This window comes from Coloeus monedula (assembly GCF_965178545.1).
Source record: "Coloeus monedula genome assembly, chromosome: 17".
NCBI classification, from domain to species: domain Eukaryota; kingdom Metazoa; phylum Chordata; class Aves; order Passeriformes; family Corvidae; genus Coloeus; species Coloeus monedula.
In genome coordinates, this window is record NC_138797.1 from 1,052,388 (window position 1) to 1,079,344 (window position 26,957).

Genomic DNA, 26,957 nt, shown 5'->3' on the forward strand with positions numbered 1-26,957 from the left:
TGCTGCTCTGCTCCGTGTCCCGGGGCACAGGGCTGTGCTGCCCAGCAGCAGGAGCAGCAAAGGGGATTCTGCCCCTTCCACTTCCTGCCAGCGCTGTGACTGAGTCCCTGAGGGGCACCTGAGAGGTGCCACGGAATTGTTCAGGCTGGAAAAGCCCTCCAAGGTCACCGAATCCAACCATCCCACCAGCACTACCAGTGCCACCATTAACCCATGTCCCCAATGTGCCACATCCACACCTTTCCTGAATGCTTCCAGAGATGGGGACTCCACCACTGCCCTGGGCAGCTGTGCCAGTGCCTGGCCACCCTTTCTGTGAGGAAATTTTCCCTAATATCCAACCTAAACCTTCCCTGGTGTACCTTGAAGCTGCCAGAACCAGGACACACTACACAGAGAGCAAAGCACCCTTGGAATGCCCCACTGCCCCCCAGCACATGGAGCCAGGCTGCCCACCCTGCCAGGCGGCCCAGGTGCCACATCAGGGCTCTGGAGCTCCCTCCTTTGCCTGACCTGGGGTGAGGATGGAGGCACAGACAGAAAGGACCTCATGGCTGAAGAACTTCATGGTGCCAGCTCTGAGCAGGGACAGACCACGGCAGAAGCCTCAGGCTGTCCTCTACCCCTCACCCCAAATTCCCAGGGCAGTGCCAAAGGCCACACTTGGAGCACAAGCCCTTTAGCTAAAAAGTTTCCAACCTTGCAAGGAGGAAAGAGAAGAGCCTTGTGTGGGACAGAGTTATCCAGAAGAAGCTGCTCGGTCCCCAGGGACAAGGCAGCTCTCAGGCAGTCCTGTTCCTCTAGCTGCCCCGAGCACACGGAGCCAGGAGGGACAAGGACTCCCCATGGCCACCTCCAAACCCACAGACCCCCCCCCTGCACAAGAACAAGGCAGATGTTGCACTCCTCCCAGCCAGCCACATCTGGGGCTTGCTCAGCCACAGCCGGTAGATATTTGCCCAATTCTCTTGGCAGTTTTCTCTCTCATAGCTCTGGTCTTTACAACACCCTGTGAGGAGCCGCTTCCCAAGCAAACCTGGGGCTGGGGGAAGGAGGCTTCGAGCAGCTCGATGGAAGCTGTCCCGGGTCTCAGCTCCCCTCTACACCTCTCTGGCTTCTCAGGGGCCGTTCAGCAGTGCCTGTTGTACCCGAGACACAGCACCCCCCCTCCATCCCCGAACATCCCCCTGCGCCCCCCCCCCCAGCCCCGCCTGCCACTGCAGAGCAGGAGCAGGGACACTGACACACACGGGGTCCCCTGGGATCGCAGGACACGTGGGCCCAGGGGGGACAGACAGACAGACTGGCAGCACTGAGGGCACTGTCCAGGCCAGGTGAGTTACCTGACCAGCTGTGGTCACCAGAGCTCCTGGAGGACCAGAGTCACCCGGAGCTGAAATGCCGAGGTCCCTAGCAGGCCCCACGGAGGGCAGCTGTCCCAGCAGCCCAGTGCAGGGAGAAGGGGGCAGCGAGCCCTGGTCCTGCCCGTGCTGTCCCCCCCAGCAGCAGGGCCAGCCGTGCCCACGGTCCCCGGGAAGGAGGAATGAGTCAGTGCTCGAAGGCCACTCATGCACGGTGTGGGTGGAGCAGAGCTGCAATCTCTTCCCCAGGAGATTGCACTCTTTGCAAAGCCTCTTTATTTACTTCTCCTCATGGAACACAGCAATCACTTGCTCCCCGACTCCTCCGCACCCGGGGCTGCCACACGTGGGCAGAGGACACTCACACCCCCCCAGTGTGCCAGGCTGGCAGCACAGCACTCAGCCAGGGCCAGGAGCTCCTCCTAGGAGAGATGTGACACCGAGGAGTCAGGAACTGATCACCAGCTTCACCCCTGGGCCACAGGGCACCTGCACCCCCATTGCCACCCGAGTCCTGAGTGGGGCACCCAGAGTGTGGCAGCCAGAGGGTACCAGAGGTGCCCAGCAGTCAGACACAGCCTGGCTGGGGCGCTGGGGGAGACACAGGAGAAGCCAGGAGGATGCTGAAAGGAGCCTCAGGGCTCCTCCTGGCTCTGTGGCAGTCTCTGTGCAGGCTGAGATGGTGTCACCCCTGTCCCCAGTGAAATGCAGGTGTAACTCACTGCCAACTGCAGACAAACAGAGCTTCTAGTGCTGGGGACACTCCACGACACTTCCCAGGGGCAGCTGCGAAGTCCCTGCTCTGAACAGAGCCCTGGGGCTGCTGACAGCCCTTGAAGGGGAGCAGCAGCTCCCCTGCCCCTGCAGGACCCCTGTCCTACCCTGCTGGGGTGGCCACCACCTCCCCCGGCTCTGCCAGCGCTGGATCCTACCCTGCCTGGGAGCAGGGCTCGGGGACAGGGAGGTGAGGGAATGTGCTGAAGGGCTGCCAGAAGCAGGGCTGGTCACAAGCCAGGCTGTCCTTTGGGGAGGGGACAGGGCTGAGGACAGCACCCAGCTCCAATATTAGAGCTGCCTTCAGTCAGCATCACAAGAGTCCAGCGCTCCTCTGGGAGCAGCTTCAGGTGCTGCTGTGAGAGAACGGAAAATCCTACAGGTGTTGTCCAGGCAGGCTGGAAGGAAAGCAGAACCACTCCAGGAAAGGTCACCTCCAGGAAAAGCTCCTCCTGTTGTCCTCTCCATGAGCTCTCCTTGCTTGGAAGGACACAAGAAGGATTATTTCTGAAGTCTTCACATCACATGGCAGCTGCACTGCCTGGGGCATCTGCTGCCCACCAAGAGGGCACAGGGAAGCACCAGTGCCCCCATCTGCTGCCAGGAGGTGCCCCCCAGGGCAGCCTGCACCCCCCAGACCCAGCACAGCCTGTGGGACTGATGGGCTGTTGCTGCTTTGGTGCCCAATTCCTGCCCAGCACACAGCGGAGTCCAGGGCAGTATCGAGGTGTCCCCTGGGCAGGGTCACTCCTTACACACGTGTCACCCCCAGCTGTGGGGCTGGCAGAGGGATGTCCCTGTGGCTCTGCCCCAGTCCTGGGGCTGCACACACAGCACAGGCTCCCAGCTCCCTCACCCTGCTGTGCATTGGGGAAATCCTGCCCCTCCAAGCCAAGCCGCCTTCCCAGTGTTGAACTGAGTCCTCCCATGGGCACTGGCCCTGCTGTAGAGACCTTTCCCTGGCTGCTCACAGGGGCAGAGCCCTGTCCCAGCACATCCCAGGGAGGAGGAGCTGTGGTGTGGGAGGCAGAGACCGCCTTGTTCTGTCCCATCAAGACTCAGCCCTGTCAGATTTTGCTGTCCTTCCTCATGCCAGACACCACCTGCCTCGCCTCCCCCAAATGCCACTGTCCACACAGCTCCCCATCCCACCTCACACATCCCCCAAAACTGCCTTCCTCGTGTCTTCTTGCTAAATCCAAGCATTTGCATTCCACCTCCTCAAACCCACTCCTGGCTCATGTCCTGATGCCACAGGCCACCATCTGCACGTGGGAGGGTCTTCAGAGCAAGCCACTGCTCTCCTCCCCACATCTGCAAGGGCTCAGTGCTCTCCTGGCGATCCCACCGTGTGTTTGGGCTGCTGGTGCCACACAGGGATTCCAAAGCTGGGAGGGAGCACAGCACAATCCTTCCAGCCCCTCCTCAACCCAGCCCATGGTCCCTCCAGTCCTCAGCCACCTCAGCACCTCCACGCCTGCTTCACACCTGTGGTGAGCCAGATGTAATTTGTGCCCCCATCCCTGGCAAACCAGCCTCCATCGCTGCCCTTGCCTCCGCTGGTTCTCCAGGGCCAAGGGCTCTTCCACTGCTGCTGTGGCTCTGGAGGAGCAGCCCCTCGTGCTGGTCACACATCCGTGTCCCATCACACAGGACAGGCTCCTGTCACACCTCCTGTGCCAGGTCTGTGCCAAGCAGGGGCCAGGGGACGATGGCAGGAACCTTGGGCATCCCCCACACACTCATTCCCATTCCCTTTGGGAAGCAACCGCGTCAGGGAGGCGGGAAAGGCACGCGGAGCTCTCCACCGCTGCATTTCCCTATTGAGCCACAGGAGCAGGAGAGGCCGGGATAAGCAGCAAAGGGGGACACCAGGGGCGAGGGGAGGAGGAGAAACAGCTTCGAAACCCGGGCACAGACTCAGGGGATGGGTGCGCAGCAGTCGTCAGGCAGCAGCTGACCAGGAGCTCCCATTCCTGAGCACTTCCCTCACCTCCACTCCTCGCAGGACAAGTGGAGCTGCTGCTGGTGTCCCTTGGTGGCCACGAGCCTTTGTCACGAGCACCACAGTGAGGGCGGAGCAGGTCCTGTCCCAGCAGCCGGGCTGGATGCGGCCAGCCCTGCTCACCCCCCAGAACAAGCCCACCTCCTTGCCGGGGAGCAGAGCTGATTTGGGGACACCCAGGGGACACCCGGCCCAAGCCTCGCGGGGCACTCTACACCTGCTTTGCAACCGCTTTACACATTTGGGCAGCCCCTGAGCCCTTTCCCAGGGATTCTTCTCTCCAGCACCTCCCCTCCCGCCCTGCAAAAGCAGGAACCGCTCACCGCTCACCCCCCATCACCCACCAGGGACAAGAGGGAGAGGAGAGGTTCCGAGGGGCGCTGGGAGGACCCAGGGAAAGAAGCCGAGCCCAAACCCGCCCGGCTGCCCAGGACCTGCAGCTGTGTGCTGCACACACGGGAGCCGCCCTTTGTGAGCCCCTCGGGCTGCACACACAGCTCGGAGGGACCCTCCTGGGGGCACAGGCAAAGCTTTCACTGGGGTGAAAATTATACCAAGTTTAACATTTTTTATATAACTTTAATCAGGAGTTTTCTTCGCCCTTGGCACGGGGGAAGGGAACTGAAATTTCTTTTCAGGGCATTGGTGCGCCAGGCGAGGTCTGATGAGTTCAACAACACAGCAGACTGGGAGTAGCACAGCAGATACACAAAAGGTAATGACCATTAACGACCATCAACTCCAAACATCACCCCTGGCATGGTCGTAGACACCTGGTCTGGGAAAAGAGAGATAAGAAAACCAAGAATGAGAACCTAATCAACATCGAAGGCAAAGAGATTGATAACCAGTAGGAGACCAAATACTGAGAACTGCACTACGTGGGACCAGCGAACACTGAACCATTAGTTTCTACGGGCTTTGACTGTATAAGTACGTGGAAAATCTAGTAGAAGCCATGTGCCATGGAATGATTCTCTCTGCACACCTGGGCAATGTGTGGATGTGATGATTTCTGTGGTACATCCTGGCCGGAATAGAGTAATGCCTTGATTCTCTAACACTAAAAATGTTGTTGGAGGGTTTTTGTTCTTCCCTCAGTTTCAGTGACAACTGGGTGGTGACCATGGAAAAAAAAATGGTTTACTGCTGGCACACGACAAAACCTTCCATCTCCTTCCATCTCCTTCCATCTCTTTCCATCTCCTCCCTGTCCTGAAGTGTGGGGAGGCTGATGAGCTGAGTCTTGTTAGAGCTGGATGAGGACCCTTGCCACAATCAGAGGAGTTGTCTCATCTTTTGAAGAAGCAGTAAATGTTTTGCTACTGAAGAAGGAAAGGGAGAGGAAGAAAAAAAAATGTAAATCAAAGGTAGCTTTTCCCTTGGGAGTTTAAAAGAATCTTTGCAGGGAACAGTGGATAATAAGGAAGGTGGAACATCTTTTGCTAATGCAGGAGAGCTCTTGACCTACCCGATTCTGCTGAGGAATGAAATGAGTGAGAGCCCCAGAAGGAACATTAGATACACTGGTTATCGGTCTTGTTAAGGAAATCAGTCCATTAAATGAACACACTTGGGCAGTGAGAAGTTTCAGCAGTGCTGAGCATGCAGAGCCCTCTCCAGCGAGCTCGTGCTAATGAAATAAGGCCATTAGAGGCCCCGAGTGACCACCCTGCACAGCTGGGTGATGTGTTTAACTGCTCCCTGCTGCGCTCACTGCACAGGCAAGGTATCTCAGAAGTCTGTGGAGCTCAGCAGACTCTCAAGTGATGCTTTTTAAATCCTGAAGTGGTTGTCTGAAAAACAAAACAAAAATACTCCCAGACAGGAGGCTGTACTTCACACAAATAGAAAAATCGAGCCCAAGGGGTCACCCAGCAATTCTGCCAGGCTCCTCTCCTCTCCCAAGGTTTGCCAGCTCATCCCTTCTCCATCCTCTCCTGCCCAGGTGCCAGGAATTCACTCCAGGGACATTTGTGGATCTCACAGAGGTGGTCAGGCAGTCCTGTGGCAGGAGCCTGTGTCACTGCCCTGCTCTGGAGCCGCTGACCACAGGTGTCCCTGGAGAGAGCCATCCATGGGCGGAGCAGGGGATCCCACCCCACAGCATGTGTGTGAGCAGCTCTCATCACTCTGAAGGGCAGAGAACTTGCCCAGAGAAGGGTTTCAGCACTGAGTGAACACAATGTGGCCCCATAAAATCCTCCATCAAACCTTATTAAAGGATAATTCACTTTCTGTCACTGGGAGCAGTCGGGCTGTGCCTGGAGGGAAATGCAGGTTCCTGCAGGACTGCAAAGCCTGCCCTGGTGCTCCATGGATCGGGCAATCCTGGGGGCTGCAGCAGCCAGCCCCTTCCACACCAGCAGGAACGGGGGCACGTGGGAAGCACCGGCTCCCAGCTGGGATGTCCAGGACAGCTCAGGACATGTCACAGCGTTCAGCCATGAGGCAGTGCTCCCAGGGATAACCCTGGATAACAATTCCTTGGAATGACTGGAGTAGGACTGTCTCCTGCTAGCTGTGCCAGCCAGGCACGAGGATCCCCTGCAGCCCAGTGCTCACACACGCGGACGAATCAGGGACACAGAGCTGTTCCTGTAGCACGCATGCAGAAATTCCAACATCCGCCACCAAAGCTGTGAGGATGGAGCCACCCAGAGGTCCCTCTCCTGCTCTGCCAGCCCGGCTCTGCACAGCAGCAGCTTTCCCCCTCTGCAGGGAGCATTTGTTCCATCTGACCAAATTTTAACAGCAAAGCTGGATTTGCTGTTGGATGCTCCTCATGGGAACCCTCCCCAAAAAGGCAGAACAAGCAGCCCCTCTGTCCCAGAACACAAGGAAAGGTGTTTTTGGGGAAGCAATAAGAACTCCACCATTAACAGGGCTACTCCTGGAACATTTAACCCACGAGCTTCTAGCCAGGCCAGGGAAGGGATGAGCAAACTGCACAGCAAGGGCAGAGTCCCACAGGGAACTCCTGTCCTGGCTGGCCTGGGGCACCCAACTCCTGAAAAGCAGTCATTGGGAATTCCCACCATTTAGAATCCCAGAATGGTTTGGGTTGGAAGAGACCTTAAAGCTCATCCCATCCCACCTCCTGCCATGGCAGGGACATCTTCCACTATCCCAGGTTCCTCTAAGCCCCGTCCGGCCTGGCCTTGGGCACTGCCAGGGATCCAGGGGCAGCCACAGCTTCTCTGGGCACCCTGTGCCAGGGCCTGCCCACCCTCCCAGGGAACAATTCCCAATTCCCAATATCCCATCCATCCGTGCCCTCTGGCAGTGGGAAGCCATTCCCCATGTCCTGTCACTACATGCCTTTGTTTAAACAAAGATAATTCAATTTAAAAAAAAAAAGAGAAAAAAAAAAAATCTTCCCAGGATGAAAGAGGTCAGACTCTCAAGGAAATTCCTGTCCCCTGGAGATCCTTTCCCAACAGACATGGCCACCTTTTCGCTTGCTCAAGTGCAAAAAGAATCCCCAATTCTGCTCAGTCAAAAGAAACAGCTCTTGTTTCGTGCATCGTCTGAAACCTCCACAAATGCACATCTGCTGGGAAGGGATGTCTTTTCCAAACCCAGCTTTTCAAGAATAATATCCTTGACATATGTCTTTTCCAAACCTCTTCTCCAAACCTCTTCAGCCTCCCCTGTGCCCACAGCTATGCCCAAGTTAAGCTTTCCTGGGTGCTCCAGGCTCTTCCTTGCACTTCCAGCAGCTCCTCAGCTGAGGGAGGAATCAAGGATTTTTGAATAAAACCCAACAGTGATTTCCTTTTATTTTATTTATTTATTTAGAAGCTTGAAACTTGCTTTTGTATTTACTGTAATGTATAAACATCACAGCAATTCCTTTTCTGCTGCCCTCCCCCAAATGTGTGCAGGCACAGCTGCCACAGCCAGGGATGAGAAGCAGCTTTTGCTTTTAAAAACCAACAAATGTGGCTAAACCTGCCCTTGGAGGAGGAAAAAACACTAAAAATGCTGAAACCTTTAGTATAGAACTATGTCCCGTTTTGGGGAGCCCCGCACGTGCCATGGGCAACCAGTGCCACCCAACCTCCAGCCCAGGGGGTTTGAGGGGCTCCAGGCTCCCTCCCCTTATTTCCCCACTCTTCACCATCACTCCTTTACAAATACCAGCTGATTTCCTGAATTATTTAATGGCTGTGACAGGAAGAGACATAATTTTTTCCAGGCAGACACGGTGAGCAAATTGCAGAGGGGCACCACAGGGGCATTCCTGACTGCTGGCACCTCCCTCCTTCCAGGTCAGCCTTGCCTGGCCCTTGTGAAAGAGCTGCAACTCTCTCATCGAGGGAGGAAGCATTCCAGGGTTATGGCTTCAGGAATCTGAAGGCTGGGAGATGTCTCAGCACCCCTGTTAAACATTCCCAGTTTGATCCATGCAGGACACAGGAGGCACCGCCTGCAGCCCTGGGATGGAGCCAAGGGAAGGGAGCCCCGGTTCCTTCTCCCTGGCCCTTGCTGCCTGTGGGGGGTCAGAGTGTCGCCATGGAGAATGGCTCTGTCTGGCGTGGGGCCTCGGGAGAGACAAGACAAAGAGCAGGAGGTGAAACAACTAGCAGGAGAGTTAATGGGAGATTGGGCGAGGAGATTGTAATCGGGGGTCGTTGGAGATGTAAAACCTGTAACCTTAGAAACTGAAATTCTGCAGCTGCTGAACTGTTAGTTTGTAACAGTATATAAAAATGTGCCTTGTACAATAAAATTTGGCTTTGCAAGCACCCGGTGAAGTCCGTGATCAATCAACAACAGATGGTGCCCCGGGTGAGGAGTTTATTACACGCCGATCTGCACATCCGTTGGTGAGCCCCGCGGGACTTGGAGTGCTGCTGAGAGAAGCGAGAAACCTGGCCAGTGATAATCCCTGCAAATTGTAGGTGAGCTATGGAGGACGACATGGGGCTGGGCAGTCCTCATCGGACAGCCATGTTTTTGAACTCATATTTCGTTTACTTTAAAAACATGGAAAGTCTGTACCGTCCCAATCCCTTCAAATGATGCTGCGTCGGGTGGCTTCTAATGAATCACAGGGAGGAGGGGGAAGCAGAGGTTAAATGATTTGCTAAGAAGCTGTTTGTTAAAAGCAATGCATACAGCTTGCTCAACACTTATTGCGCCTACCAAAGCAGAACGAGAAGATAGAAGACTATTGATTAAGGGGAAGAATCTTGACCAAAGATCCTGTTTTTGAACCTAAAACTAACTTAAACCAGCCTTGAAGTTTGGACTTGGGCCAGGAACATAAAGAGCATGCGCAGGGAAGCAAGGTGAAAAGTTCAGAAGGAGGAAGACCCTTTATTTTGTCCCAGAGACCCCTGCCCACAACTACCAGACGACACTGCGCAAGTGCAACGCGGATGTAAATGACTTTTGGGCTTATTGTAATAGGAGGTGAGGCTAAGGGGAGCTAGGTAATGAATATGTATAGGCGTACTGGGCAACTCAATGACTATGGAACTTGTAACCTGATAAATACCAAGCTGAATGCAGCTGTCGGCACGCATGGTTTTGGAGGAGCTATCCCCCGTGTGTCCCAGTGCTGGAATAAACATACCTACTTTACTACTTATTCCAGTAGTAGAGTCTTTTCCGCATATCACTAAAGTGCCTGCGCTAAACCCGAGCAGCGCCTTTACATCAGAGGTGTGGGATGAGGTGGGAGATATATCATGGGACCACACTACGAGAGGAGATGAGGTGGCCGCTCAAATGCTGCCTGCCTGGAGGGCGATAATGGAATTAAAGCCCAGAAAAAACTAACAAAGAGAAAGCTGCTACTGGAAGCGGTTCCCCTTCCATGGAGGGGCTGGCAGCTGACACTGTGCTTTCTCCAGCCGCCCTTGTGATGTGTAGAAAAGACTCCAACTATAGCCCAACTATTTTTCAGCAATTTGTAGCACGTTTTGAGTCCAGTACGTCAATAAGTACCAGACGTGTTAACTTACCATTACATGGATGATCTTTTAATTGCAGCTGAAAGCCATCAACTCATGGAGAAAGCCCTAGCCCTTACCACAGATGCTGTAAACAAAGCAGGACTGTGTATATCCCCAGAAAAAATTCAAAAGCATCCCCCTTGGCAATATTTGGGCTGGCGCATCAAGTTCCAGACCATTCATCCTCAAGCCTTGAAATTACAGACAAAAATTTCTACACTTCATGATGCACAAAAATTACTTGGGACTATCAATTGGGCACATCCTCTATGAGGAATTTCAAATGCAGAACTTGCCCCTCTTTTTGCCTTGTTGAAAGGAGATTCTAATTTGTTGTCACCCCGCACAGTGACACAAGAGGCCGCTGAGGCCCTGCAGAAGGTCACTGAGGCTTTGCAGAAAAGGCAGGCATCTCAATATGCCCCAGAACTACCTTTTTGCCTAATCCTTTTGAATCCAGCAAAACAGCCATATGCCTTAATTTACCAATGGGATCCTTCTGCACCAGATCCTCTGCTAATTATTGAATGGGTCTTTTTACCACATCAGATGACAAGAACTGTTACCACACAGCATGAAATGTTTGCCATGTTAATTATCAGAGCGTGGAACCGCCTTTTTGCTCTAGCAGGACAAGATTTTATGCAGATATGTTTGCCTGTGATTTCACCTTACTTGCACTGGTTACTACAAAACTCAGGTGCTTTACAAATAGCTTTATGTGATTTTACAGGTCAGCTTACTTCACATCCGCATGCACACCACTTGCTGACTGTTTCATTCAACTTATTAGCCACACCGATGCTGTCTGAAGTTCCTCTGCAAGCCCTGACAGTCTTTACTGATGGGTCAGGACTACCACACAAATCTGTGCTTCTGTGGATGGACTCAGACACCCATCAGTAGACACCAGATGTTGCTATTGTGTCAAGTTCCCCTCAAATTGCAGAACTGGCAGCTGTTGTGTGTGCTTTTGAAAGGTGGGATACTACTCCCTTTAATCTTATCACAGGTTCCTTTTGTGTTGCAGGAATTGTTGAAAGAGCTGAATCTGCAGTTTTGCGAGAAATTACTAACCCATTACTTTTTCCCTGTCTCCAGAAGCTTGTTTTTCTTTTAGATAACCACAAAAATCCTTACTTTGTTTTATGCATGTTTGCTCACACACAACTCTCCCAGGTTTTATTGCAGAAGGTAACCGACAAGCAGACCTTTTGACATTGCCTATAGAGGTGTTAGCTAATCAGTTTGCCCAAGCAAATTAAGCCACTCCTTTTTCCACCAAAATGCTTCTGCCGTGCTACGATCCTTTTCACTCACATATCAACAAGCTAAAGACATTGTTGCTGCATGCCCTGGCTCTCAGCGCTATCATTTTACCCCCAGCTTGCATGAAATTAACCCTCGAGGTTTGCAGAGCCTCCAATTGTGGCAAACAGATGTTACACATTTTCCTGAATTTGGTTGCTTAAAATACATCCATTCCTCCACTTTTCAGGACACATTTTCAGGAGCCCTATCTCCATCTTGCCATGCAAGGGAAGCGGCAAAGGATGCTCAATGCTGTTTCTTAGCTGCTTTTGCCTTTCTAGGTGTGCCACAACAAGTTAAAACAGATAATGGCCCTGTGGACATTTCCTATTCTTTAGCTACCTTTTTTGCCTCATGGGAAATACAGCATATCACAGGAATTCCTCACTCCCCCACAGGACAAGCCCTCATAGAATGGGCTCACAGTACACTAAAACGCTTATTGGGGCAACAGAGAGGGGGAATGAAGAGTGCAACACCGCAAGGTAGATTACACAAAGCCTTATATGTTTTTAATGTTTTAAATTGCTATTCAGATAGCAAAACTCCGCCCATAATGTGGCATTTTGGACAGAGTGCAGCAGCCACTGAAATTAAAGCCCCAGTCCTAGTAAAGGACTTGGAATCAGGCAAAGTACTTGGACCTTTCCCTCTTATTACATGGGGGAGAGGTTATGCTTGCATTTCCACAGATACAGGACCTAAGTGGATCCCTGCAAAGAACATTCGCCCATACAGAGAGAAAAGACCAACGCCACCTGAGAGTGACCAACGCGAGGACTGGGAACGCAAAAACATCGAACACGAGCTTTGATGACCTTGGAGCGATGGTTTCACCTCCCCCTTCATGTTAGACCCACATAGACATAGAGTTTTTGCAGGTTTTAATTGCTGAAGAGGAAAGGGGGAGGTGTGGAGGTTCAGAGTGTCACCACGGAGAATGGCTCTGTCTGCTGTGGGGCCTTGGGAGAGACGGGCAGGCTGCATCTGGCAGAGGCAAGACAAAGAGCAGGAGGTGAAACAAAGCATTGGGCGAGGAGATTGTAATCGGGCGTCGTTGGAGATGTAAAACCTGTAACCCTAGAAACTGAAGTTGTGTAGCTGCTGAACTGTTGGTTTGTAACAGTATATAAAGCTGTGCCTTGTGCAAGAAAATTTGGCTTTGCAAGCACCCGGCGAAGTCCGTGTTCAATCACTGACAGCCGCCTGTCCGCAGGCCTGGCAGGAGCTGTGGCTCAGGGTTTTGGTTCCCAGTGCATGCAGCCCCTCGAGCTGCGGTGGCCAAGGGCTGCTGGAGCCCCTGCTCAGCTCCATGGCAAGGGGAAGGTGCCAACCCTGCAGGATGCAGGACATTCCTGATGCAGCTCCTCCCTTGGGAACACACGGGCAGGGCAGGAGTGGGACCAGGGCACCCAAAGCAGCGGCTCCATGGATTTTTTCCTCCTATTGATTAACCCATTTGGAGTTCATTTGCATCGAGGCTGCCTTCCGTCATTAGCGCTGTCCTAACGAGGCCCCTGCGCAGTCAGTGCCTCCTGTGCATTAATCCCAGGCTCCAGCACAGCCCATGCTCCCTGCAGCATCCCAGTCCCTGCTCCAGCTCCACCCTGGTTTGTACCACACTTGTCTCCAGGGACAGGCTCCCAAATCCCAGCGCAAAGCAGGACAGGAGGTGCAGGATTCAGGAGTGGCTGTGGAATAGCTGAGCACACCAGGAAGGAGTGGCCAAAGACAGCACATCCCTTTGCCAGGGCCAGGGCGGCCCCACACGCCGCTCTGTGGCTGTTTGACAATTACCAGCAGTAACAGGGGTAAATTATTTCCTTTCTCAGAGGAATCAAGGAGCTCCACTCCATCTTTTTCCATATTCCAGGAGCTCGGTGCCAGCCAGTCCATCTGCAGCAGCTGGTGCAGGCCATGCCCAGCTGCCAAGGCAGTGGCAGATATAAACATTGCTCCAAACAAAGGTGGTGTGTGTCTAAGAGACCCTGAAAAACCTTTCCCTCCTGGGAGTTGTTGGAGGCACAAATGGATTTCTATTGTGTTATTTCTGGAGAAAGATAAGGGTACAACAGTAACAAACACCAGGAAAACCTAATAAAACCGGAAAAAGACTGGAACTGAACCACAGTGGACAGAGACAGGCAGAGTTGCCACAGCAAAACACTGAGCAATTAAGATAAACAGAACTGCCCAATCAAAATTTATAAAGAAATAACATTTATTATGTGACCAAAATATCGGTCTCAAAAGCCACGATTGATAAAAGCAGCCCTGAGCCCGGGGTTGGAGCTGGGTGAACACGCATAGATCTGATCTCTATCGCACCAGACCTCCCAAGTTCACGAGTGCTGCTTCGGCTGGCTCCTTCTTAATACAGTTTTTGGGCAGAGTCCGAATTAATTCTATTCTTCTCGTAATTTTAGCATATTCATGAAGTTTTCTTGTCCCGAAGTTGGGCTGCACAAAGCCTTTCCTGGGTCTGATGAATTGTCCATCCTGGGTGATGAGTGGGCCATCTCTGGTGATGGAAGGGCCATCTCTGATGATGGATGGGCCATCTCTGGTTCCTGGAACAGTTATTTTTAGTTCCCGGAATGTGCGATTCCTTTTCAGATGAGATGTAGATATCAGAAGGTGGTGATCAAGTCGTCATGGTGTCAATGTCCCGGTGATAAGATCCAACCCCACCTAGGTGGAATCCTCACTTATTGATTAGATCTGTGAGAGAACTTCTTTTAGTGTTGTGAAACTTTTTTCTCAGCCAGGCTGGTGGAGGGATTTTGAAACTCTGTCTCTGCATGGTCTTATTACATTTCAGTTTTATACATAATAGCATGAATTACATACTTTATTTATAACACAATGAACAAAAATTCAACTTAGCATTGAGCAGGAAAAGAGAAAGCCCCAAGGAAGAGTTGCTGCTTCAAAAAATAATTAACCCTGAGCTGACTCCAGATTTAAAACTGCAGCACTGCCGAGCTTTCCACACCTTCCCACCTGCCCCTTTTCACCTTGTTTGCTTTTAGAGAACAAGAGCAAGAGCCCCCTGCTCACATGTGACACCACACAGATCCGTGCTGCTCGAGGGCTGCAGGCATCGCTGCCTCGGAGCTGCACAAACCCAACCTGAACCGCTGAACTACACCAGGAGTGATTCCCTGTGCCACACGGGATCATGGGCACCGATCCACCCCAAAAACGGCAGAAGTGGTCGGGCTGCTGCCTTGGCAGTGAGCAGCACGTGGTGGAAGTTACAGGGGAAGCCACGTGAGCCATTGGAGCAAAATGTGTCATTTCTCTTCCCAATAAAAAAAGGGAGTAGTGCCATGCTGTGACAGGAAGGCAGCTCCCCACAGCTTCTGGCAGCCCCCACAGCCTCGGGCAGCCCCCCACAGCCTCGGACAGCCCCCCACAGCTTCTGACAGCCCCCACAGCCTCGGAGAGCTCCCCACAGCTTCTGACAGCCCCCCACAGCCTCGGAGAGCTCCCCACAGCCTCGGACAGCCCCCACGGCCTCGGGCAGCCCCCCACAGCTTCTGGCAGCCCCCACGGCCTCGGACAGCCCCCCACAGCTTCTGGCAGCCCCCACGGCCTCGGGCAGCCCCCCACAGCTTCTGACAGCCCCCCACAGTCTCAGACAGCCCCCCACAGCCTCGGACAGCTCCCCACAGCCTCGGAGAGCTCCCCACAGCTTCTGACAGCCCCCCACAGCCTCGGACAGCTCCCCACAGCCTCAGACAGCCCCCCACAGCCTCGGAGAGCTCCCCACAGCCTCAGACAGCCCCCCACAGCCTCGGAGAGCTCCCCACAGCTTCTGACAGCCCCTCACAGCTTCTGACAGCCCCACAGTCTCAGACAGCCCCTCACAGCCTCGGGCAGCTCCCCACAGCCTCGGAGAGCTCCCCACAGCCTCGGGCAGCTCCCCACAGCCACAGACAGCCCCCCACAGCCTCGGGCAGCTCCCCACAGCCTCGGAGAGACCCCCACAGCCTCAGACAGCCCCCCACAGCCTCGGAGAGCTCCCCACAGCCTCAGAGAACTCTCCACAGCCTCAGGCAGCTCCCACAGCTTCAGGCAGCACATTCCATGTCTGAATTTGCAGGGTGGATGGAAGCAGCAGTCTCTGGTGTGGTGCAGGACAGCCCAGGGGCTCCACACCAGAAAACTCCCCAAGACTGAAAACTCAGATTTGTCCAACATCGCTGAGCCTGTGGGAGCAGGGAGAAGGACGGGAAGAGCAGTTTGGGGGTGGATATGCTCGCTCTGGGCTTTGCACAGTGACTGCAGGATCAGTGCAGCCATGGGGATACCCAGCTCACTGATTCCCAAGGGATCAGCCTCACCTGGGCTGAGCAGGGCTTTGCTCCACCCCAGCCTGTGGGAGAAGCACAGCTCAGAGGCAGGAATGGTGCCAGTCTGCCCCCTGGCACAGCCGGACAGCTGGACAGCTCTTCCCAGGAGAGGAGGTGGGTGGAGCTCACGCCTCAGTGCCCCTGCACAATGCTCCTGAGCCCAATCCAGCACGGAACCAGAGCTGCAAATCCCACCTGGTTGGCTTGCAGCATTGTGCATTTACACAGTCTCTCTTTCGCTTTTCAGTAACGACATTCATCTCAGCGGGAGGAAGGGGCAGTGTTGTCATCACCTAAGGCTTTGGAAGGGCAAGAAAATATTCCTCTATTCCATGCTGCCGCTTGCCTTTTACACATACCCTCCTTCCTGCTGACTCCCACCGTTGTCCCCCCCCAAATTTACATCCCCACCTTGTCAACATCCAACAAACTGCTTCCTATGTGCCCACTTCCCTTTTCCCTCCGAGTGTGCAGTGGGAGTGCAGTTGGATTCTGAGCATCTCCACCTGCATTTAGCTGAAGGTTTGCTGCTTAGTTTCCTGCCCCACAGAGGGACAGTGGTCCCATGGCCTGGCTCCTCCCCACCTGTTCTGTGGTCTAGTAAGAGATAAAAAGAGATATTAGGGGGCTTATAAAGAGAAGGGACATGGACATTTTATAAAGTCAGACAGTGACAGGACTGCCAGAGGGCAGGGATACATGGGATATTGGGAAAGAATTCTTGGCTGTGAGGGTGCTAAGGCCCTGGCACAGGGTGCCCAGAGAAGCTGGATCCCTGGCAGTGCCCAAGGCCAGGCTGGACGGGGCTTGGACGAACCTGGGCTAGTGGAAGGTGTCCCTGCCCATGGCAGCAGTGACACAGGATGGTCTGAAAGGTCCTTTCCAGCCCAAACCATTCTGGGATTCTATGATCAGCTGTCCCTACTACAGCCTTGCAAAAAGAAAATACCCACCACAATGGAAGTACAAATATATTCTTTTCTCAGCTGCTAAAAGTGCAGTTCATAATGGGAACCCGACCATCACAAACTGTTAATTTTCAGTCACTGTTTTTGAGCAAAACCATAGGATTTCCAGTTATAACAGAACAGGGGATCCAGTTCATGTGGAAATCTGATCCTTTATCTCATGCTGGCTCTGCTCTTTAACACCTGGGCGAGTACAGTCCAGTAACTATTTCCTGTCACCCAACTGTCCACATTCTTTTACACCAGGTAAAACAGTGGCAGCAGCAAATACAAAAGGGTTTAACAGAATGGGAGGAACAGGAATGAGACACTGAGGTGTTGGGTGTACAAAACTGAAGGAATTTTGCCGTGGCTTTGAGCCACCTCCCCAACAGATAAATCACAGTGAGCACCCCACACAGCAGCGCAACAGTCGTGGTCACACCAGTGCAACACGAGCCCAAAAGAGCTGAACTTCAGTTCACAGCCTGGGTTTGGGCTGCCAGAACCACTCAGTGGGCTTACACCCCTACACCACAGGTGCTCTCCAGGCAGGGCATCAGCCCCAGCCCAGCAGGAGATGGGAGCGGGGATGCAGAGGACAGCTGAGTGCAGGAGGATCTTGGCAGTGTTAGATTGAGGGCTGAACTCTGTGATATTGAAAGGTCTTTTGAAGCTTTAATGATTCAGTGACTTTGAATGTGGTGTTATGTTCTGTGAGGAGATGCTGCAGAAGGGCTGGGAAAACCCCAAGGGGTCTGAAGCAGCCATGTGGCAACACTCAAAGTCCTCCAACACGTCTGGTCTCCTCACAAAGCTCAGCATCCTCCTGGGTTTCCCACATCTGCTTCTCCAGCAGAAAGAGGATCAGCTTCAGAAGCATCTCTTAAGAAGCTGGCAAGGTTGGAGGAGGAAAGGGTCATTTCAAAAGCTGTTTGCTCCTGAAGGAGCCTTTGTCTCAGTCCACCTGCACACCCTCAGGCAGCTCCACCACCACAGGGGCACAGTCATCAGGCTCTGCTTCGAAGTCCCATTTGAATTTCTTTGTTAGGTGAGCCTTGAACTTTTCAGCCTTTTTCCTCAGAGTCTCATCCACAGCAGAGCTGCACGTGCAGGAGAACAGCACCTGAAACAACGAGCAGAGGTCAGGGAGAGCTCAGCCATGGCACCAGCTGGACATCTCCTCCCTACAAAGACACCAGGGAGCACCAGGAGAGAGCAAGGTAAGGATCTACCACCCTGGGACTATTCCAGCTTTGGGGGGACCCAACCAAAGCCCACACCACTCACCTCACAGCCTAAACCCATCCTGTGCCTTCACACCACTGAGTCAGCACCAGAAATGTCTGCACTCAGGTAAGAACTTTGACTGAAGCAGGAGTGTATTGGTAACTGAATTTGTACTGTGGAATTTTGAAATGTGCCAAAGTGTGAGCTAAGGAAAATGTCTTGGCAGAAGGAATTTAAAAAAATTAAAATACTAGTAGCCAATTTCCAGCAAGTGTCCAAAAGGCCAGTAGATAACTGAACCCTTTGTTCCCATGGGTAGAGATCTCCCAAAGCATTTTTTCATATGGTATTACCAAGTCTTTAGGATACAGAGGAAACTTGATGAAAAGGTCTTGAATGTAAGAGAGAGATGGGAGCTGTCTGGAAAAAGCCTGGTTATCCCCAGCACAGCCATTCCCTTGTGCCCAGGGTGCTGAAGTCTGGAGGAACCCCTGCCGTCCATCCCCCAAACACAAACCTATTAACGTGTCCCAAATCCAGCTTCTGCTGGCACCTCAGAGGGAAAGTATCTGTGTGAGTAATGGCACCCAGCCCCAGAGCCCAGCTCTGATCAGCCTGATTCTGCTCCTCCTGAACTTGTGATCCAGAACTAATTTCCATAAAAATAAACCTCCTCTGGGGAAAACGCAGCTTCTTATTTGGGAGAGACCTACTGAAAGCTGGGTAAAACACTGACAGTGAGCAGCAAAGTCCGTTGCTTTGTGGATGAACATTTGCGTTTTCCTTGCTCACTCTACTGGAAAACTGCCTCTTTCTAACAGAGCTCTTACACAGCAATGCTGCTGGTATGGAAAAATGGATTAGAAGATGATAGTTCCCACTTCTTCTCAATGAACTGCACATTAAATTTGTTATTTTACCAAGGTTTTTTTTTTTTTAAGCACTGGTAGTGCTGCACAGTCACTGGTGATGGTGCTCTGCTCTTCTTGCCTTGGATCAAACTCCAAAAATAAAGTTGCTGCTTCCAGAGCTGAGCAGAAGCTGCACAGACAATGCCCTCCCCCACAGCTCTGAGCATCTGCCCACGGCCAGCTGAGGCAGAGAATTCTGATGTCTGCATGTAAAGATGGGGGTAAGGAAAGGCCCAGAGCTTCCCTGGCACTACTGCGGGGAAATCCCATGGGAGCAGAGAAATGGAGAGCTCTGACTGAGGAAGGGCTCAGTCTGCAAGGCTTTTCTTTGGCACTGGGAATGTGGTGACCCCTGCCAGGGCTTGAGGGTGATCCTGACACCAGCACAGCTCCTGCTGAGGGAGTAAGACACAGACTGATGGAGCCCAGGGGTGGACAAGACTCAGGCAGCCAAAACCAGCAATAAGGGTTCCCCAAATTCCTAAATTCCCCTCAGGGGGAAAGAATGGCTGGTTGCCATATTCTGGGTACTGCTGTGAACTGACAGCACTGCTCTGAGTGTGCTGCAAACAGAGCTGGGCTGTCCAGTCCTGTAGTGGGATGGAAAAAATCTACCAACAGAAATAAAATATAAACTAAACCCCCCCCGAGACTTGTAAGAATCCCAGTTGAAGCAATGCCTCCCCAAACATTTTACCCAGCAACTACACCCAAACACCTCCACCCTCCCCAAAACTACAGGAAGAACTTGGGGTTAACAAAGAGAGGAATGGAACTGTTCCCTGGCAAAGGAGAGGGCACCAAACTGAGAGCACCTGTAACACAACTGCCCACAGCTTCCTGCAGGGCTGGTTCCTGTTGCTCATCTTCATCAGTGTGTCTGCTTTGGGCTTTTTTTGGTAAAGTAAGCCAGTTTGCTGCACTGCCAGCACAGTCACCATCAGTGGGAGTAACTGGTTTCACTGGGGCTGAGCCACAGACCTGCCCCCCCGTCTCAGCAGCAGGAGCATCTTCTGCATTAACCATAAATTCCCTCTGGATAAGAACCTGACTACAGGAAATCCTCAGCTGTGCTAAGGAATGGAAAAGCTTCTTAAATGCTATCAGTGGCCTTAGCTCAATAACGTTCTGCTGCAGCTTCCCTGCACACTGAGCAAACCATTCCAGCTGCCCAAAAATCAGCATCATCAGTCCTTTATGCCAAAGTCTTTTGTGTTGATTTTTGTTTTTAAGAAAGAATGGCATTTTGGAAAAAATTAAACAGAAATCACATTGCACTTGCCCTGCCTCTCTTGTAGCTGTTGAGCTGAACTTCTTGCTGAATAACAGAGGGAAAAAGTGAAAGAAAATCCCTGAGTGCTAAGGCAGGCTCCCATCTCCCACGAAACTTAACTCCTTTGGCAGCTTCTTCCCTAATCTGATGCCCCTTATGCCCTCCCTGCCACTCCCACTTCTCAGGGAACAGCCACAAAGGTACCTGTAAGGTGCTGGTTAAAAAGTTGTCCTGGGAGACAATGTCCACAAAAAAGTCTGCTGGGATTTCGTTGAGCTGGTGATACAGCACGGAAATGAGGTTGATGTAAAGGTCTTGGTACTTCCCTATGGCCTCCTCTGATCGGCACAGGATGTTCAGGAGTCTTTTCCAGTGCTCAAAGGCATCATACACGTTCCCAATCAGGAAGCAGATGAAGGCAAACTGCAGCTCAGCTGTGTGGGTTCAGAGAAGGGAAACAAAACAAAGCACGTAAGACTAAACAGGTATCCTGGGAACGTGCCCTCCCCAAAGCTCTGCAAATGATGTACAACCCCTGGTTTGGCGTTTGCAAAGTGAATTCATACTCCAAACACTGACCCTGTGCTGCTCTCCAGCTGGAGCAAAGCAGAGCAGAATGGGGCAGGTCACCTGTGACTGTGATTATCAGCACTGGAGGGACTTTACAGACAGCAAACACCAAACCACAAGCCAAACTCAAGCCAGAGCCTGCTGTTATGCTGTGAGTGTTCAGCCTGCCTGTGCTGAGTGCCCAGAGTCACATGGGACTGCAAATGCCACTGTCCTGGATTTCTGGGAGAGGTCAGCAATGCATCAACAAGTGTGTTTGCCTTGTTGAACTAAGAGCCAGGGTTCATCGCAGTGGATGCTTGGCATCAACTGCTTTGCTACCTTTCCCTAAGGTAATTTGTTCTCTTTGCATCCTAAAGTTGTCTTGGATAATTTTGAAAAAGAATAAATTGTATAATGTTAATGTACAAAAAATGGAAAAAGGGACAAACAAAGGCTTATTCCCAACCTGGGTTCCAGCTGGGAAGCTGGGAGGGCTTCTCCCTCCATCCTGCAACAAAACAAAACCCTACTCCAGGACTTCCACAGATGCAGTATTTCTATCACAGGCTGTAAAATAGGGTGGAGAGTAGCTGAGCTCCGGGAGGTCTGGTGCCCACAGCAGGGCTGGCACAGCCGGACACTGCCACTATGACCAGCAGCACATGGAGCACACACGGAGCTGCGCCAGGGAGGGACCGGTCACTGCACCACCAGCTGGGAGGCCCAGACCCCTCCCCAACCAAACAGGAACAAGGGTCTAGGGGTGTCCATCCCCACCTGATGCACCCAGGACTCTGTAAGATCTGTCCACAAGAGGTTCACTTAACAGGTCAAGTGCCAGACACAGGGCCAACCGTGACTGCTGCTTTTGGCTTAATCTGGGGCAATCTGGGCTGCAGCACCATGTCTTCACACCAGTCATGGAAAAGAATTACGGAATATCCTGAGCTGTGAGGGACCCACAGGATCATCCAGTCCAACCCCTACCCCTGCACAGGCACCCCAACAACCCCACCCTGGGCATCCCTGGCAGCGCTGTCCAAACGCTCCTGGAGCTCTGGCAGCCTCAGGGCCGTGCCCATTCCCTGGGGAGCCTGGGCAGTGCCCAGCACCCTCTGGGGGAAGAACCTTTTCCTGACATCCACCCTAAATCTTCCCTGACAGCTCTAGCTGTTCCCTCTGGTGCTCTCCCTGCTCCCACAGAACAGAGATCGCAGCTGCCCCTCGGGAGGAGCTGCAGCCCCCGAGGAGATCTGGCCTCAGTCTCCTCCAGGCAATGGGAACAGCCCCTACGGCTGCTAAAAACTCCACAAACTTCTGTGCTGCACTGAAGAGACGCGCGCCCGGGAACAGGCACAGGTTCCACCCTGCAGCCGTGGCTTTGCACAGCAATGAGCCGGTGCTCACCGAGCAGGCCCAGCGGCCGGCCGGGGTAGCGCTGCTCCATCACGCGCTGCAGGGCGTAGCTCAGGTCCATGCTGTGCCGGGTGATCTCCTCGGGGGTGGCCCCGTCGGGGAAGGCCTGCCGGGGCAGCTCGGAGAAGCGGATCTGGGTGCCGGCCCGCGGCCGCATGCGGGGCAGCCGGGCCAGGCCCTCGGCGTAGCTGCGGCACTCGGCGCCCAGCGGCGGCCGGCGCTGTCCGGCGCGGTCCCGCGTGTGCCGCCCCGCCGCCTCGGGCAGCACCTCGGCGAAGGCGCAGATCTGGCCGCTCTCGGGCTGCAGCTCCTCGGCCGCCGCCTCGCTGATGAAGTTGCTCAGCGACACCCACTTCTTCAGCGTCTCGTAGGGGTAGGGCCCCAGGAAGGGGTCCAGCTCCCGCAGGCTGTCCCGCAGCGCCTCGCCCTGCTCGGGGGGCTCGGGCCGCACGGCCTCGCCCGCGGGGTCCCAGCGCAGCACCCGCACCTCGCGGCGCCGCAGGCTGAGGAAGCGGCCGGAGCGCGGCCCCGCGTCCCGCCCTCCGGCGCCGGCCGCGCTGCAGTGCACGAAGTGCAGCCCCGGCGGCACCATCTTCACGCCGCGGAACCGCGGCCCCACGGCCCACGCGCTGTAGTCGATGCCGAACTCGGTGCCCTCGGGCACGTCCAGCACCACCACGGCCGCGCCCTCGAAGAAGAGCTGCCGGGCCAGCTCGGGGTCCTGCCGCAGGGCCGCCATGGCCGCGCCGCTCCGAACGGCCCCGCCGCCACCGGGCACCGAGCGGCCCTGCCCGGATATCCGGGGCCGGCGGTTCCGGCACGGCGGCGGGAGGAGCCTCCGCGCCGCGCGGCCCCGCCCGACGGTGGGGAGGTGTCCGGCCTGGGCTGCCCGGGCTGGCACTGCGGCGGTGCCCAGCGGACAGCGGGCACTGTCCCGCGATTGCTCCCGGTTCGCTCTCTGCCCCCGCTCATCCCCGCCTCGGTCCCTTTTCCCCCTCGGCCATCCCCCGCTCCCAGCCCCCAGCCCGGCGCTGTTCCCTTTTGCCTCTCCGTGGCTGGCGGCTGCTCCCCCCTGGCCCATTGTCCCCAAAGCCGGTCCCCAGTCCTCCCCCCACAGCTGGCTACCATTCCCCTGGGTTCCCCGTGCTCCCAGCCCCGCAGCGGGACAGGCGGACAAGAGCCCTGCCTGGGACTGATGGACCGAGAGCTCCCCCGGGACAGACACACGGGGACCGTCACCGTGACACACAGAGCCCTGAGCAGGACAGGCACTGTCCCAACACCCCGTCCTCCCTCCCGGGACAACAGACAGAGTCGGGGTCCCCAGGGAGGGGCAGTTCCCACCACTTCCCTGCATCCTGAGCATTCTCACAGCCACCTTCGCTGCCCACGCTGTGTCCGAGGCTCAGCACCTGCGACACGAAGCTGCTCCCGGCTCCACCAGCTGCAATTCCCGACCTGGCATCTTCATCTGCCCTTGGTGGGGTGAGATCACACCTGCAGAACTGCATCCAGCTCTGGGGTCTGCAGCACTGGAGGGACGTGGAGATGTTGGAGTGAGTCAGAAGAGGCCAGAGATACTCCGAGGGCTGGAGCCCCTCTGCTCTGAGCCAGGCTTGGAGAGCTGGGGGTGTTCACCCAGCTGGGAGAGCTGGGAGAAAGCTCCGGGAAAACCTCAGAGCCGCTTCCAGGGCCTAAAGGGGCTTCAGGAGAGCTGGAGAGGGATTTTGGACAAGGGCTTGGAGGGACAGGACACAGGGAATGGCTTCCCGCTGCCAGAGGGCAGGGCTGGATGGGATATTGGGAAGGAATTGTTCCCTGGGAGGGTGGGGAGGCCCTGGCACAGGGTGCCCAGAGAAGCTGTGGCTGCCCCTGGATCTCAGGAGGTCTCCAAGGCCAGGTTGGACACTGGGGCTGGGAGCAGCCTGGGACAGTGGAAGGTGTCCCTGCCATGGCAGGGATGGAACAGGATGAGCTTTATATTCCCTTCCAGCCCAAACCGTTCTGGGATTCCATGATTTCTACGATCTTCTCTTTAGACAAAGCCCTGTATTTCCATGTGCAGTGCCCCTCATTCCAAGGTTCCGCCTTCATTTCTCCATCCTCTCAGTAGGAAAGAGTCCACCAAGGCCCCAGGCTGATTTAGCATCAAACACATTTATTTCACTTTTATTGAATACAAGAACAGTGAGCACACACGCATACACCACCGAGCACTGAAAAGGAGTATGACCAAAGGGGGAGAGGAAGAACAAGGGAAGAGAAAAGGAGAGTTAGTGAAGGAACAACAGAGTGTTGCAGTTGGTTGGTAAGGTGCTTCTCAAATAAAAATAAATATTATTATTATTATTATTGTTACCGTTATTATTACTCATGCAATCGCAGGCCAGGTTCAGAATGAATTTGTGGGATTGGGTAAAAACAGGCACTCGTGTCTCCCACCCCTTTCCACAGAAAGGCCCCTGGAAGAAAACAAGCAGTGGCCAGCTATCTGAAACGGAGCGCGGTGATGGGCAGGCTGGGTCTGAGCAGCAGAAAGCCACACCTCGCCAGGAGAACAAGCAGTGAGCTTTTTTTCTTTCCTTTTTTTTTTTTTTCTCTTTTTAGTTTAAAGAAAAAAAATGTTTTGGACACTGCCACCCATGAACACGCTGGGGGAGCCAGGGGCTGCTCACTGCAAACGGAACTCACGGCAGTCCAAGCGCACAGACAGGGAGCCTAACTCTGAAAGGCTGCTCATTCCCACGGGAACCTTCGCTTCCCACACTGTGCACAGCGCCAAAGCAAGTCTGGAGGGTGCTGGTGGCCTTGGCTGGGCTGTGGAGGTGCCCAAGCCAGGTGGGCTCCCCCGAGTCTGAATTGTGCCATGTGCTGGTGAACACCAGCATGGCAGGCAGACCCCAGACCCTGGCCCTCACCACCCCTGGCAGCACCACTGCTTGGCACAGCTGGCTTGGGTGCACTGGGAAAACAAAAGAGAAAAGGAGCCTCTTTGCTACTGCCTTACGTGCTGTTAGGTTGGGGCTGTGCTCTCTGAGGGCGCGTGGCTGGAGCTGGGGAGTGGTGCTGGCACTGGCAGCAGCCCCCGTGCTCTTGCCTTCCACGCCTGCAGGAGAAACCTCTCTGCCAGGAGAAAAGACTCCCCAGGGATGCACTGGTGAGCAACTGGTGAGCAGCTGCCAGGAGCAGCTCCCTCCTGGGACAGCGAGGGTGGGAGCAGGGTCTGCCCACGGCATCCTCACGGCTCGGGCGCTCCTGCTCGGGCATCCTGCGAGCCCTGGCAGGAGCTGGCAGAACGCTCCTGTCCCTGGGCACAGTCTGTGTGAGGGGTGAGAGACTAAAGGCAAAATGGTGCAGAATCATGGGCCCTTCTGTTTCTGCAGGAGCTAGAGACAATTCCAAGAAGGAAACCCATTTCTTTCCTTTCCTTTCTGGTTTTGGTTCCAAGCCTACCCGAACTGCCTGGTTCACAGTGTACGGGGCCCTGGGCTTGGCCCACGGTCCCCTTCCAAAGGCAGCCCTGGAGGGAGCCTGTGGCTGAAGGCCGAGCTGGGAGCAGCTCCACTGACACTTCCTGGGCTCTCCCGTGCAGCCTGGCCTGCTGGGGACACTGCAGGGATGGACACAGCACGGTCCCTCCACTGCCCATCCCTAGGCAGGCCAGGGGAGCACTGCCATGGCCCTGCCAGCGCTGTCCCCAGCCCTTTGCCATCACACCCCGGGTAGTGGGCGAGGCAGGGCAAAACAGCCCCTCTGCCTTTGACCCTACTACAAAACTCAAGTAACTCCATTACTGGGATCCAGAAACAAAGCAAACCCACCCCACCCACCGGCACGGCTCTGCGGGCTGGAGGGGAGCCATGAGCCCTGCGGCTGCTCCCACCTCGCTCCCAGCTGATCCCGTGGCTCTGGGGGGGCTGGGAGCCCATCCTGCTTACGGCTGTCAGAGCTGGAGCCTTCCCTGCCCCTCCAGGTGACCGCTGCCCCTCCTCACCACCACACACTGCAGATCAGCCAGCAGGACATTCCTGTCGCCCTCTCCCCTTCCCCCCAAACAGCAGCAGCCGAAACCTTCCCCATTCCCTTCTTGCAGGACTCAGAGTCCCACGTGTGATCTAAGAGTCTCCAAATACACCAACCACAGTCAATCCAAGAGTTAATAATTTTAAAATGTCGGTATCGTCTGTACCAGCGCTGTTGAATTATTTCAGCATTGTTCCCTCCCTCCCCCTCCGTTATATAGAATAATATACAGAACTGAAATGCACATCCATATGAAACCCCATAGGCTGCTCGTTAGAGATGAGAAGCCATGTACATATCATTGGCTTTGTTTGAAATGAAACCCATTTCTAAATACCTTCAGAGAACAAGAGGTTGGACAAGTGCACAGAGAAGATAAGGAAGGGAAGGGGAAGAGTTAACAGAACCCCCAAAAAAATGCAAAAAACCAGCATAGAATGAGGAGAAGGGCGAAACGACACTTGTGAATTGGAAAATAACTCTAAGGTCATAACTTGAATGTTTTTCTCTCTTCTTTCCAGAGGTGGGGAATGGTTTTGCTTCTGCTTGTGGTTTTTTACTTCAGTTTGCTTACTTGCTTTGTTGCAAAGCAGTTTTCCTTTCCATTCAGTGTGCAACAAATGAACTCATGATTGTGTGTCCTTTCATGTAACATGCAAGATGGTGGCTAATTGTATTGTTACCGAGATTATTGTTATTATTATGACTTTTTAAATCTGATTTGATCACCAATCCAGGAAATTCTTCAATTTATCTGCAGAGGGTTGGCTTTGTTTGTTGGTGGTGTTGTTTGCTATTCATTTCCAGCATATAGCAGCAGTGCAAGGATG

The 26,957-nt window shown here is 54.0% G+C and overlaps 1 protein-coding gene across 1 annotated transcript; it reads right to left on the reverse strand.

The window, feature by feature from the left end:
* Window positions 1-16,756: 16,756 nt before the first annotated feature.
* On the reverse strand, window positions 16,757-22,871 carry AAR2 (AAR2 splicing factor). The gene is made up of 3 exons (XM_082292640.1): window positions 22,096-22,871; window positions 20,341-20,570; window positions 16,757-17,848 (listed from the first exon to the last, which is right to left on the reverse strand). The coding sequence occupies exons 1-3, from the start codon at window positions 22,841-22,843 to the stop codon at window positions 17,681-17,683; spliced, it is 1,146 nt and encodes a 381-aa protein (XP_082148766.1). The 5' UTR covers window positions 22,844-22,871; the 3' UTR covers window positions 16,757-17,680.
* Window positions 22,872-26,957: the final 4,086 nt, after the last annotated feature.